This window comes from Anopheles merus, chromosome 3L (genome assembly GCF_017562075.2).
Source record: "Anopheles merus strain MAF chromosome 3L, AmerM5.1, whole genome shotgun sequence".
Lineage (NCBI taxonomy): Eukaryota > Metazoa > Arthropoda > Insecta > Diptera > Culicidae > Anopheles > Anopheles merus.
In genome coordinates this window covers 37,237,258-37,252,001 of record NC_054085.1, presented here as the reverse complement: position 1 = coordinate 37,252,001, position 14,744 = coordinate 37,237,258, and the positions used below count along the sequence as shown (strand labels likewise).

At 47.3% G+C, this 14,744-nt stretch overlaps 1 protein-coding gene across 1 annotated transcript; it reads right to left on the bottom strand.

Moving 5' to 3' along the window:
• Positions 1-1,718: 1,718 nt before the first annotated feature.
• LOC121599773 (uncharacterized protein DDB_G0271670) lies at positions 1,719-12,355 on the bottom strand. Its single transcript, XM_041927845.1, has 7 exons — positions 9,104-12,355; positions 8,923-9,039; positions 5,003-5,212; positions 4,839-4,925; positions 4,473-4,626; positions 3,412-3,795; positions 1,719-3,352 (listed from the first exon to the last, which is right to left on the bottom strand). The coding sequence occupies exons 1-7, from the start codon at positions 9,122-9,124 to the stop codon at positions 2,622-2,624; spliced, it is 1,704 nt and encodes a 567-aa protein (XP_041783779.1). The 5' UTR covers positions 9,125-12,355; the 3' UTR covers positions 1,719-2,621.
• Positions 12,356-14,744: the final 2,389 nt, after the last annotated feature.

Below are 14,744 nucleotides of genomic sequence, written 5' to 3'. Positions count from 1 at the left end.
AAACCAGATGGCAAAGCAAACAAGTGATTTGTGCTTCGAGCCAAACGGCACGAATAGATTTCTGTGACCGAGCGCGCGTGACTGATTGCTGCAATTAGGCAAGGCACAATGCCCGGTTAGCCCCGGGTCCTCCCACCACCGCCACCCGTCAAGGACACGGAGATTAAAGGACATTTAATTGCGCTCCCTGCCGTTTAGCATGCATTAGAGACGGTCAATCCAATGGCTACCAGCGTTGTAATTGTGTGTTGTATCAGCGTGAGAGTTTGTCATTACGACTGTTGGAATAATACGAAGCAAAGCAAAACGGTGGTTGGAGCAAAATATTATTAAAAATTGGTTTTCATTTAATATTTTGATTTGTAACGGATTTAAACTAATAAGATTTTAAATTAAAATCATTATTGCCATCTATCAAGTCAATCGGAAGGACGAAAAAGACGAGCTAATTGTCTACATTTAGGTGTAATTTCTAAAGCAGATATCTAGTAACATGAAAATAATCATATGAGTATAAAATGCCTACATTCAGGCGTAATTTTTTGCAAATCATACATCTACTAAGCTGAAAATAACTCTTTTGAGTGTAAATTGCCTACATTTAGGCGTCAAAGAATTACGAGAAATGTTGCTTTTCTATTCTAAAGCTGCTTTACAGTTTGTTTACTCTTCCTCCCGGGTTGTCCTCCCTTCTTCACCTTACCTTTTATTGAATTTTCCTGTATTCGGATGTATTTCCTCTTGCGACCTTCGCACACGGCTCCCAGCAACTTCCGGCTCTCTTGGGATGGGTCTTTTTTTTTTCTTTCGTTCAGTTTAAGCTTTATTGTGAACGGTCTCACACGGTTTGAAGTTTGTTCCGTTCCGTTTTTTTTCATATCAAAATAAAATTTATAAAATAGCTAAATATAAATATATCTTTCCCTCCGTACACACTTGTGCCAATGTGTGTCTGTAAGTGTATGTGAGTAAGTTTGATGAAGGTTTCTTTGATTGGGAACACGTTCGCCAAACCTTTCCATTCCTTTCCACGCTCTCTCTTGCTCTCTCTCTCTCTCTCTCTCTCTCTCCCTCTCTACCCTCTCTCTCTTTTACACCCACACATACCCACGTAACAAATCCATCAATAACAAATATATTATCGTCACTATCGTCCTCCACTCTAATGCACCTCCTTTGTACTGCACAACTGCATGTGCTGCTCTATCCAAAAAGCCTTCACGTTTTATTATTGCAACATCAACTATCCTCATCAGCGCGTAACGTGTTCATGGTCATTTCCCTGCCGCCTGTTTTTTTTTTCTTTCTTTCTCACCAACTCTTTCTTCCAACGCTCCCAAAGGGGAAACCAAAATATGCATGCATATGTGTAATGATTTGTGTGGTTTTTGTTTCTTTAAATACTTGATAAACTACATGATAAAGCTACATTTTCCAAGCGTACGATACAGCTGCTTTGCGCTCTAGCAATCACCTTCCTTCCTCCTGCGTGAATTTTAACCTTCAACCAATTTTTTTTATAATTTTATTTCTTTCTCAACGCTTATAGCGTTCGTCTCTTACACGACCCAACCCGATTAACGCAAAGCCATAACCTATCGTATTTGCACATATCAAAAGATGTCAGTATCGCATCGTAGCAATTTGAATGATGTGTGTTTTTCGTTTCACCTTTGCAGGGAGCAAATCAAACACTCAATGCGCGAATCATTTTTTTGATGTGTGTATAAATGCTAAGCATATTCGCACACGTGTTTGTTTAGAATTTCTAATACTCTTCTCTTTTTTTGTTGGTCTCTCGCTCGATAATTGCTCACCAGCTCCAACTCCAAACCTTAAGCCGCAAAAAACCCGTGCCTTACTCTTAATACTTGCTTCAACAAACCCCAAACAAGCAAGCGTGATATCTTTGCTTAATTCTGCACTGAACACACACCCAAGCCTCTAGCGAACAACATTAGTAACAACGTTCTTTCCCTTCGTCGGTTCCACGCCTCACACTTTGTGATACACAAAACTAACCCTTCACAATGCGCTGGTTCTTGAGCCGAAAATCTGTTCACGAAACCGAAATCCTAAAAAAAATTGACATCGAAAGCATGTGTCACGAATGTTGCACCCTTTTTTGATCGGCATTTATCGCACAAGCACCACGAGGACGACGAAAACTGTGTCAAACCTTACTGCTTAACGGACTTTTAGCGTCGAAATCGGTCTACGCCGGGGGAGGATTTTTGATTGTTTCTAGTAATGTGTTTATGTATGTGTGTTTGTGCATATCCTTTTAACCTCAACTTTCAATCAGCTTTGAGCACTCTCTCTCTCTCTCTCTCTCTCTCTCTCTCTCTCTCTCTCTCTCACGCTCCTCTTCACCTCACCTTACCGGAGGGCATTATATTATTATCAAGTTCCTCACTAATGAAATCCAACAATGCGCGACGGATGGGTTTTACACGGGGATGGGACTGTGAAGGACAACGGAGCGTTGGTGCCCCCTGTTTGTGTGTTAGTTTGTGTCTCAAATCGGACACCTGCCAATCCACCTCTCAACAATGGTGGAGTTCATTTTATAATAATAACCTTTCACTCCAGCCCAGCCATGCCAACGATTGGGCAATGAGCTATTCCTTCCTCATCGCTCTACTGTTGGCATTATTGTTCGCAATCACTGTTTTGCTGGTGGTGCTTGCACCGGGTTTAGTCTTGTCCTTGGACGTGGTGTCCCGCTTTTCGTCCGATCGGCCGTAGGCGGCATCCTTGCCGGAGGACGTCACGCCCGTCGTAATTGTAGCCGTAGTTGTGGTTATGTCTATCACAATTGAAGGAGTACGCGTGGCTGCAGTACACGCCCTGCTCGGTACACTGCTGCTGCTGCTGGTAGTGGTGGTGGTGGTGGTAGCGGCACTCGCATTAGCGCCACTTCCCGGGACGGTGGTTTTTGAGGTTAGTTTGCCCGTCGGCTTGTCGGCAGGCTCTTTTCTCGGGGGGGCCGAGTTACTGCTCGGGGGTGTCGGAGTGGTGACCGGTGTCACCGTCGCTGTGCGTCCACTGCCGGAAACGCTTTTCTTGGGCGATGCGGTGGTGGTGGAGCTTGCGAGGGACCTTGAAGAGGCACTCTTCTTCGGGGATGCCTTCGGGGAGGACTCTGGCGTGGAGCGGGGCGTAGATTTGGGCGTGGAGCGCATACTGAGCCGCCGTCCCGGTCCGGGCGAGTTGCCGGCAGATCCACTGGTTGCTCCAGACCCGCCCGTTGCACCGCTGGAGCCACTAGCACCAAGATAGATGGCCGACCCGGTACCGCCGCTAACGCTCAAGTCGACCCGCGACCCATGTACGGAGGGGGGCGCTGAACCTGCAACCAAGGCACCGATTAGTGTGGACCGGCACAAACGAAAGCTGATATATACACACCCGTATAAGAGTACAGCCCGGCCGGGCTACTCCGAGGACGAAAGGTACTGACGATGCTGCTGCTTCGCCGCAGTTCCGAAATTTCTCCCAGATCGATTTCGGCCGCATACTCACCGGCTGCCCGCGGGTTGTCCGGATGCCGGGTAGCAGCCCCGCCGCTGCCCTGCCGCTGACTCAGCGCTTTCGAGCAGCGGGGCGACGTCGGACAGGACTGGGCTCCACCACCACCACCTCCACCGCTGGCCGGATTGCCCGCACTGCGCACCGACAGCTGGGACGAGGTCGAGGGCGACGTTGAGAGCGAAGTGTTGAATTGCTTTTTCGACGAAAGGCTCGGCTTACGGGAAGGTCTTATACCACCGCGGGAGTCCGTCCGGCAGATTCCTGGAGTTGGTGGAGAAGGAAAATGTTTTGAAGGAATGTTTCTGCTGTGTCTTGCCCATGCCAAAAGCCGGTGCGTATCGTAATTGAATTCCTCTGGTTCGAGAGGATTGTGCTTAAGCTTTAACTTCGTTTTGAATTACTTTGTTCTTTTTTTGTTGGTGTGACTGATTTAGTGTTAGGACATGGTTTTAATGTGATTAATTATTGGACTATGATTTATGGTCAAATGATGATTTGTGATAGTGATGCTTACAACAAAAGCCGTCGCTGTACCTCCCCAACAGCAGTATCAAAAAGTCAACTATCATGTTAGTGATTTTTTTTTATGTGGAACAAAGCTCTTGTTGATGTTCAGCAAAAAATATATACTGTAGCAGAAGGTGATAGCAATGTCAGGGAAGCCGTGAAGATGGATGAAGATGGATGACAAACGGCCAGAAAAGGGAGGATGTCATGAAAGCGGGTCGAACGAATGATTGCCACTGGAACAAGCGCACTCACATATATCTGGAAAGGGGCACAATAAATAGAATATTTCGCTAGAAATGGGTCAATGGATGCTGAAGCATGTCTAGCTAGCGCTTTGAACGGAAAATGTATGAAATTAGGATGAATTTATGGAAAGCTTAATAAGCTGCAGCTGCAAAGAACATTCCTTCGCTCCCTACCCCACTCACCCGTTGGACAGTCCTTGCCAAACTTGCAGTGACCCTCGCAAACGCCCTTGCTTTCCAGCAGCTCCTCGTAGTAGTCCAGCGCCAGGTAGCACTGCTCCTTGTCCGTCAACTCGAGCGCCAAGCTTGGGAAGCGCTCCTTCAGCCGTCTCCGCTCCTGTCGTACGCATGAGGAGAGTGAGAAGAGTGGCAGGAAATAATGAATACATCCTCACACACACACCCCGACCCGAAACGATTTATCAACTTAATCAGTGGGAGGGAAATAAAACTACGTCCACATCCGGCGTTCCTTGCTGCCCTCGGTTCGCCGGATAAAACGTACGCAGTCTCCCGCAGGGGTAGTTTCCGCCGGGCCCAAACTCTTACCTCTATCAATTTATTGGTCTCGAAGTCTTGTAGCTGATTCTGGAACCCCAGATTCGGATTCGCAATCGAGCGACCGGCACGTACTACCTGCGAAGAGGGACATGGCACAGCAGCGGAGAATGAGAAAGTTCGGCTTGAAACCCGTTCGGAGACGCTTGCCGTACCTTGAGCGCTTCCTTCCAGCTGAGCGGCGTGACGCACATGATGTAGGCGACTGCCACCGTGACCGAGCGGGACATGCCGGCCAAACAGTGGATCAGCACGTTGCCCTGCTTTAGCCGGGCGGAGTGGATGAAATCATTGCAGACCGAAAAGTACTGGGACAGGTTTTGGTCCGGTTTGTCCGCAGCAATCACACACAGGTAGTGTTTGTCCTAAGAGTGCGGAGTGGGGTTGAAAGAAATGAGCGATAATGGATAGTTTAGATTAGAGATGTACAAGCATGAGTAAGGGTTAGTGGTTTGAATCTGGGAAGTGAAAGAATGAATTCAACTCAAGAGTTTTCTGAATCATCACTCGCGTAGGTTGAATTGAATCCAAGAGGAGTGTGATTTACTAATGAGTTACGAAGAGTCGGATTGAGTTGAATAGCAAACGAGTGAACGGCAAGTGAATGTATAGAATTCATCTGTATCATTTCGCTATTCACTCAATTTCGTGGTCTCATTCTTATTGGATTTTATTTACACTGAATGGGGAAAAGGCATCCTGAAAGATTAAGTCTCTAGATGAACAAGAGTTGAATCACGAAATAGTGAGTCATTGAATTATAACTGAGAGCGAGTGAGTAGCAAAGAAATAGAAAAAATATAGAATTCTGTGCATTATTCTTTGTATGAACCATTATAAATGAGTCAGTGATTCGATTCAACTCCCCAAAAAGAACCACTCGTCCCATCACTAGCATCACTAGTCACTCCCACAGACAGAGGCATACATTTAGGCGCTTGAAAGTTTAATTTCAATCATGCAGCTCTCAGTAAGTATGTAAATTAATTGCTGTGATTATAATTGCGTTACAGTGGCATCGTTCGAGCCTTGTGACAACCTCAAACGACCACCCAGAAACTAATACTAATGAAACCACCAACGATATCTAGGTCGCACATACATTTTGTATCAACTTATAGGTGTAAAGGTTAATTAAAGAAGAAGGTACGATGCCACCCACCCATCCCAGAAGGAGACATTTCTCAAACTTGATTACATTTTAATACTGTGGCTGGCTTTGGTCGTGGGTTTGGGAGTGGGTTTGTGTGTAAAACTATTACTCCACACAGATCATAGACGTGCTGGATAAAAATAGGAAACCTTTCAAAAAGTTTCACCAGCACCTTTGGGAAGGCGTACTACTACAAACTCTCCCTCTCTCTTTCTCACTCTCTTTGGATGGTTTGTGGCAATATATAAGCGCTCACCACAAGCAATCTAAAATTGATTGGACCTTATCTTACCCAGCAGAGCCACCGAAGGACCTGTAAAGTTTCACAGCTCACGCTTTTCCAGTTGCTCAGTTGCACAGACCTGTGGATGATTCATGGCACGAAAATCCGCGCACCGAAAAAGCTATTGCTTGTTTTTAGTTCTGAAGAACAACAGCAAAAATTGTCGTGACGACTTGTTTTACCCACACTCGGCCGTGTGCTGGTAAGAAGAAAAAAAACAGTATTCCTGCACGAACAGCGGATAAAATCCACCGAGCGATAAACCACATCCTACGGCCTCGTATATATCATCTGTGTCACGCAAAGCATTCAAGAGCGGAGGATATTGATTGAAAAAAAGGAAGGCAGTTGGCAGTTGCTCGAAATGCCATCAAAACGGTTTGGAAAACTACTACCGTCGTCCATGTGTATATATGTGCGACCAGAAGGATGACGAAGCAAAAGTATTTGTGGAACTTTGCGAAATTGAAACGATGCCGAGGGGTTTTCTTCCGTTAATGCATCCAGACAGCAGACACAGCGATGCCTCCTCCTGGTGGGTTGAGATATGGAGGCTTTTTATTATTTAATTTTGCAATTTATAAAAATACCCGAACCGAGCAAGGGAGGGGAGGAAGGGCATGATGATGTCTTGTGTAACCCCTTTTAACATGCCAACCAATATGAGAGGGCTTTCAGGCGAACAAGATTGATGAGCGATACTTCTAGTCGGCATGCTTGTACCAACATAAAGGTGGTCAGAATTCTGGGAATTGAGCGGGTCTAGGCGGGAAGCAGGATAAAAAGCTCCCGCAACACTCACACACACACACACACACTCGATTGGATGGTGTGTGAAAATGGGAATCCCATTAGTTTCGGAAAGCGGTATACAGCCTCTTCCGCTTCCATCTGCAGACACTTTACATGTGTCAGAATAGTGTGCTACTTCCCGAGAAAGGGATTACGGGATTTGTGTCGTCTCATGTGTGGTTCCTTTTCTTGGGCGCTACCCATTTGGCGCAACGATGTACGCGGGCGTGTAAGTTTGATCAATGCCTTTTTTGTTGTTGTTGTCTCAACTGTTGGGACACCACTAATGGACGCCTGATAGCCTGAAACAGTAGTCTGCTAGTCGATGCAAACAAATAAAATCCCCAACACACAACTCAACCGTCTTCCCTCCCAGAGCTGCCCGAACTTTGAGCCATAAAACTGAAACCGTCCCACCGGTGCAGCGTACCATCGGTTGCGTTGGTGATGTGTGCTGTAAATCATGCCACCATTTTGCCAATATAGATAAGATGCCGTGGGACAGCGATGATGCAATATGTAGTACCTGTCCATTCACTTTGACGGGAAGGGCCGAGGGTGAAAAGTGACCTTTTGCAGGAGCTGGAGTAGGCATAACTAATGAAGGCAGTCGATTGGACGCTACTCAGCCAAATTGTGAAGTGAGATCCAAGCCCTGATGCTTGTTGAGATGTTTCGGGGTTCGTCCTTTCCGTAATTGCCCGTCTGCTGGTCCAAGTCTTTTGGGATTACGCTATTCCAATTTCAAAGCTATTTCTGGACATTCAAAGCATTTGTTCGGTAAGGATCCGCTTGTGTGGACTTCAAAAAGTCTTTCTCTTCTCAAAAAAACTGCCCATAAAGTCATAATATGCAGCGTTTGTAATGCATGTTGCATACTTTTAGGCAAATTTCTCTTCCAACCTGAATAGAAAATGGTAACCAGACCGTTTCCAGTTCATTCGCTACGCAAACCATCAAAAGCGACAGAAATAAAGTAAACACCCACACAGCTGTGCACGCTTGTATTGCCATGTTAATGGGAAAACTATGCGCAACAATATTTAATTCATGCTCCTGAACGATGCCTCACCCTCCCGAACGACGATGTTTTGCGCTTCAATCAACTTGCATACATAAATAGCGCTTTCAGCATCAAAACCTGGACGGCAGCGTTATCAAAAGCGCTCCATAATCACCGACCTAAATAAAAGCGTTTCACTTCCACCGCTCGCAACGGACACTAACAGTGGACGTTAAACAAACTTTCCACAGCACACGGACGGAAATGGAGCGGGCGGTGAATCACGACCTGCCTTGGGGGCTCCTGTTTTTGTCTTACCCTTTGTTGGCCAGTGGTCAAACAGTGTTGGTGTTTGCTTGCGTCCAGCTAATGTAGACAACAACTTTCTCCATAAAACTTCTACCGTACGCCCGCCCGCTGGGAAGGGAGTTGTTACGAATCGTTCGGTGTCGCTGGGTTCAAGTTTTCCCATTGGCTTGGCTTTCCCTTGGCTCCCCTCGAATCGGTATTGATCTATCGAGTACAAGGCTTTTGCGCGCCCAATTTGTCGTGCGTCTGAGCCTTTCCGTATTGGACGGTGCGCGTTGATGGCTTCACTTGGCATGGGCAGGTTCTTCAATCAATCATACCATTGATGAGCGCGCGATAATTGTGCCCATTACACTAATTAACGAGGAGCGCGTGAGGTGGACAGAGTTGTTCTTTACTCAGATACACTGGTCATATTGTAATCAAAGAACCAACAATGTCTCAAATACTAATGAAAAGTATCAGGATTCTTATAAAGTAGGGGGCAATTGCGTAGTACATCTAAACGCAAACTGCATACAAATCGCAAACTTACTGGATGAAAACGTCGTGGACTGTCGTGGATGGAGACGATGTGCGTGATGCCGTATCGATCCAGCTGCTGGTAGTCTTTCGAGTCCCTATAGTTCCCAATGTACAGCCCGGGCATGACCTGGAACGCATCGGGATGCAATCAAAGCCTCAACTATGCCCGAACCTCCTCCCGAACCACTTACCTTGTTCATGCCATTTCCCATCGTGCCGGTCTAGCTGGTCGTTTCCTGTATCGTTTTTGATAATAAGCAGCAGTTAGTTCTTCCTCTCTCAGACACTCTTCCTCACAATTTGTATTTGAAAAACTCCCACCACCTCTCCCCTCAACTTATCCACCTCAGTATGAGCACTTTGAGTTGTCAACAAACAAGCAACAAGCAACAAACAATTTCAACAAACAGCCGACCACACTTCGCATCACATCACTGTGCCTTCAGCCAGCTTGGAACGGTGGTCTCTCCGACCTGCGATGTCGATCGACGAAGACACACTGCACACGACTGCGGTGCATCGACAAATCCTAACCGACCAGCTTCTTCGCAGTTGAGCCGCCGATCGTATTTCGCAGCCTCGCCTCGGTCGCATCGTTCTCGTTTGGCGGGCTCGTCGCTTGTTGCCCCGCCGGAAGCACTGCTACTAGCGCCACAGGCCACCACGCTCATCGTACATCGAGCATGGGCCACCTGAGCACACCTTTTGATTCGCGACGTCACACACACACACACACACTGACACAAACCCTACAACAAGGCTGCTTTTGATTAACGTTACCAGCGGTACACGGTGTACGGATCGGCACAAACCAATATCACAAACTTTATTAAATTGACACCCTGCCTCCCCACAGAGCGTCTCAGCCGGTGGGGGGGGGAGTGTAGTGGCTTTCCTACAGCACCTTCAGCACACAGGCGCACACCGATTGCTTGATTGAAAGCAGCAGGGCTGTGTGTTTGTGTCCGTGGCGTTGGAGTTAAGTTGTGACATATTTTGATTATTGCACTGTTTGTTGTTTGCCCGTCCGAGGCTCGGTCTGCTCGCTATGGTGGATAAACATGGCACCAAGCCGGGGGTGATTCATTTCCATAACCGTCTTTCCATTTCGGTCCGTGGCATTTCGGTAAAAGCACTACCATCAGGCCGCCACAATGGAACCATCAGAAGAGTACGCTTCTCGCTTGCTCCTGCCAGGTCGCTTTTCGCCAAATCCATCCACACAACGGATTTTGCCAAATCGGTCGTCTGCAAAACATCAAGCTTGCAGTGAAGCCGATGGATGGCTATTGTTTTCAATTGGTTTTTGTGTTTCTTTCTCTCTCTTTTTCTACTTTCTTTGTTTTAACAAGCTTTTATTTCATTTTTGCGCCGCACTCTCTTTCCACCAGCCGAAAAGGGTCCTCCCGGTTCGTTAATTACTTACTTACACTCTGGTTTTTTGTGTGTATGTGTGTGTGTGTTTGTTCGACTTCTCTGAACGGCGTGTCCCGCTTCGGTGACGCCCGGAATCATGGTTCAATGGGTGTGTTACTTCCAGCTCGGTGTGTTTTGTCGATTCTCCGTGATTTAATCTCGTTTGCTGCTTTCATTTTCTCGCTCTCGCCGCGGTCGTGGTGCTTTGTTGCAGTATATTGATTGAAACTTCCATCCTGGCCATCGGAATTGACCCACCGAAAGGCGATCTCTATTGCGTCGCTTTGTTTTTAAAAATTTCTATACTTTTTTATATACTTTTTATCACTTTTTTACCACTTTGTCTTTTTATCACTTTTCAAGCGGGGAGCGATGTTTGCGTACACATTGCTCACGTTTCTTTTGCGAAAGGGTCACTACTTTATTTCCACAAAATCCATTCACTTCTGATTTGATGGGGGGGAAAAAACACCCTTTTTTGCCGTAATTTGTTGACAGGCTTTTCACAACGCGTCTCCTCCCGATTTCCCCCCTTCAATCTTCCAAGCCTGCCATTAGCCGAACAAACGTGACGATTTCGGCCCAGCAGCGTCGTGCATTGGGGCGCGCGTACCATGGACCGACCGACTCCGGTCCTCCCCCCGGTGCTGTGCGTTATTATGTAACTGGCAAGGTGAGTCGTCCGTTTGCGACGGCACGAACCAGCGGAGTGCGTGCAGGATTTCGCCCTTTTTCCACCGGGACCGTCGATCGTCGAGGCGGACGAACGAGAGAGAGAGAGCGCGCGCGCTCGTACCGGAATTTATGACCCTCACCGCAACAGGAGCTTTTTAATGTCTTGCACTCTCCCAAACGTCACCGTCGTCTCTCTCTCTCCCTTGTGGTTGGTTTGTTTCACTCTCTCATTCTCTCGTTAAAACGTCCTGAACGGGGGTTTTGGGTGTTTGTGGATGATTTGCCTCAACGGTTCGTGGCAGGCAGGAGGACGCTCCCTTTATTTTTGACATCGCGCAAAATACGCGCAATCACGCGACCCGTCCCTACCGTGTGCGCAAAGCTAAACACACCAGACGCGCCACCGTGGGTAAACAATGTGTGTGTGTGTGTGTGTGTGTGTGTGTGTGTTTGTGGGCCATCAGCTGACATGGGGGGCTTTTTTTGTTGCGGCTGACAGAGACCTCTAAATTAGGGGGCTGCCCACACAAAGTGATAAACACAATGCCACAAACTGTACACGGCACGGCTGGAAGATAACACACGAACTACTCCTCGGCGGTATCACGGTAACCATCTGTTGTGCTGTGTCGGTTCACTTTTCATTCCCGGCTGGCCAGGTCGGTTGTGACAGTTTGTTGGGCTTTTCTTTGTTCTTGCTGCTCTTCTTTTACCCATAGCCACCAGGCCAGGAGTGTAGACAAGCCGACGTCAAACCGTGTGCGTTGCCATGGTTGCGATAAAGTTGCACATTACACTATGGTGGATTCCTATTTTCCCGTGTTTTTACGAAGCTTTAAGGTCGTTCTCACGGTGTCACAACAACGCGATTGCAGTGTGAGAACCTCCGATGGACCAAAAGCTGTCTAGGGAAACGAATTTGCTTTGTCTGTCTTTGTTGGAAACTCAAGAACGCGCTACGAACACTCCCCCAAATCAAACACAACAAACGATTCACAATCGATTCACTTATCTTTCTACTCCCCACCAATTGATTCGGTCCTCCAGCACTACAGCACTACACACTTTCCAAGTTTTCCACAAAGCAGGAAAAATCATTTCACACAGCAAACGAGAGTTGAAAAAAGTGCAGAAGAAAATACGCAGAAACCGTCGCCCTTCTGTTTTACGCAAGATATTGCCACTGTGCTGGGCGAGAAATGTGCTGATAGTAAAAAACCTGCCTTCCAGCCCCATGAAACCCCCTGGCCGAAGGGATGGGGGGGAGGCCCGATCAAAGCCCGGAAAAGCCGGAAAACGCCTAACTTCGTTACCGAGCGTGGCCAGACAGCGAAAGAGACTGAGCACGCCGTAGCTCGTCGACGCGCGACAGTGCCCGCAGCCACGCTGAAAAGCTCTCTCGCTCTCTTGCTCTTAACTCTCTTTCGCTGAGAAAGTCCTTGCTCTCACTCTCTCTCTCGCTCTTGGATCGCTCAGTGCCATCGTGCTGCTGCGTTTATCAAACAGTACGAATTCGCGCGTGCTGCCGATTGGCGTCGTCGCATCGACAGCAGAAGCGTGGAAGCAAAGGGGAGTCATGATGACGTGAGACAACTACAAAATTAGTGCGCTCACTCGTCGGCTTCTGATGGGGCCACCTGGCTGTTTTTTCCCCCTCTGTCAGAGCACTCTTTAGCGTACTCTTTCGCCTTGTCCGCTGTCTCGTAAGAAGCAAGATCGCATCACACAAACGCACCGGGTTAATTTGCATGCACCGGAGCATGGAGCTGGCATGATTCTTCGCCCTGGCTTTGTGCGCAACTAGCGGTTTTCTTTTTGTGAAACGGCGAAAAGAGATGCGGCCCGCATAATGGCTGCTTGCTGTGTTTGCTTTTTAGTCATTGCCATCGGTGCGGAGAAGGTGCTTTTAATTAAATTTTGACCACAAAAGTACATGCTCTGTTATCTAAATACACCTCAAAAAACCATGAAACTTTAAGCATAAAATATTATGTTTTTAGCCTCACAATTTAATCATTGAATCTTTTTTTTTACTCACCATTACACACACACACACTCACAAGCTTCCTCGCTACACGCTGCCAAACAAACTTTCACTTCAATGCGGACCAAAAATAATGACCTTTCGCTTCAATCGCGTTCGTGCATCCTACTGCCCCATAAAAAGCGCTCTGCTGAGCTATAAATCGTTTCACAGTTGCCACAACGCTATCCCTTTCTCGATAACGATCAGCTCCTGTGTGTACCAGACACGCTGCCGCTGAAGTACAGTCATCACTCCACTGACGACGACAACGACAATGATGATGATGATGTTCACCGTGTTTTGATGGAGCGTACGTCCAAATTCGTTGTACCATAATCTCATTTTATCAGCAACCCGCTATCAACGGTGAACTTTCAACACACATACATCTGCGAAAAAAGGCACTCAACAACCGCGATCCGCGATACATCACCGTACACAGGGCCCCTGCTCCGTCTAGCGTGTTATTTGCCAATTATCCAACTGTCTCCTACGCTACCTACGCCACCATCATGAGCAGCACCGACTGTTGCCACCAGCAGATAAACAACGGCACACGGCACTTAGCACATACAACCCCCTCTCACAAACCGCCCACTCGGGGGGTTGGGCAGGATTTATGGAATGGATGCGTCTCTCGATACATTATTTAGCTGATTTAATTGCAGCTGAGTTATTGCCGCATATCGCGCTGGATCGCACCACTGGCTGCCGCGTTCGGATCGATCACGTATGAAAGATGGATTGTCAACGGTGACTACCACACCAACGCCCGGGTTGCGCCTAGATTGCTGCAATTTGTTCGATTAAATTCAGCACCCGCTTGGATGGAGCCGCCTGGTGTTTTTATGAAATTGTCAAGCGGACGCCTGGTGGCTGACTGTAGGGAAGCACGTTGCCTCCCACCAGACAAGGGTTGACTTGATGGGGGATGTTATTAATGTGTGTGTGTGTGTGTGTGTGTGTGTGTGTGTGTGTGTGTGTGTGGTGTGTGTGTGTGTGTGTGTGTGTGTGTGTTTGGGAAGGCTTGGGACTGATTTTAGGGTCACGATGTACGAAGAGGGACTGAGCTGGCTGTCACTTGTCCAATTCAATGAACATTTATAATTAAATCCTGCACACTTGTAAGGGGGAAATCTCTCGAGGTTTTATTGTGTTTTATCTTTACACTGTGTTGGAAAAAAGGTGTATATATACTTCATACAATGTCCCCAGTTGATTGTATATTAATTTAAAAAAAACCCCTTGAGGATCTTCATCAAACACAAGAGCATCCCCTTTCTCCAGTACAATGCACCAAACGCCCCTAAAGCTCTACCGCTACAGCAATTGGAACGTTTATCCACTCGTGAGAAAGAACCCCTCGAGCGTCGAGAAGCTTCCTTTTATGTTTTCAAAGCCCCCCCATCTCGTAGAATTAACGTGGCACATTAAAAAAGCCTCCAGCGATGCTCGGGCGGTCGCATTTAACCCTCTCTAACGCAGCTGCTACCACAACCAGCGGGGGGGATAAATATTTGTCTCTACCGCTCCAAAAACCCTGTGTGACTGTGTGCGCCCTTTAGTAAGAGTATCAGCCATACTGCTGAAGCTGCTGCGGGCATCGTACATCGCTTTTGTATACATACACACACGCCGGTCGATGGGAGACTACGGCCTTCATTTCCTATTAATTGCTAACCCATTCTCCCATTTGCCCCATATTTAGCACCCCA

Excerpts from the sequence above, each read along its gene's own strand:
- LOC121599773 (XM_041927845.1), bottom strand. The coding sequence starts at position 9,124 with ATGGGAAATGGCATGAACAAG. Across the intron at positions 4,926-5,002 it reads GCTGGAAGGAAGCGCTCAAG|GTAGTACGTGCCGGTCGCTC; the intron begins GTACGGCAAGCG and ends CCCTCTTCGCAG. Across the intron at positions 4,627-4,838 it reads AGACCAATAAATTGATAGAG|GAGCGGAGACGGCTGAAGGA; the intron begins GTAAGAGTTTGG and ends TGCGTACGACAG.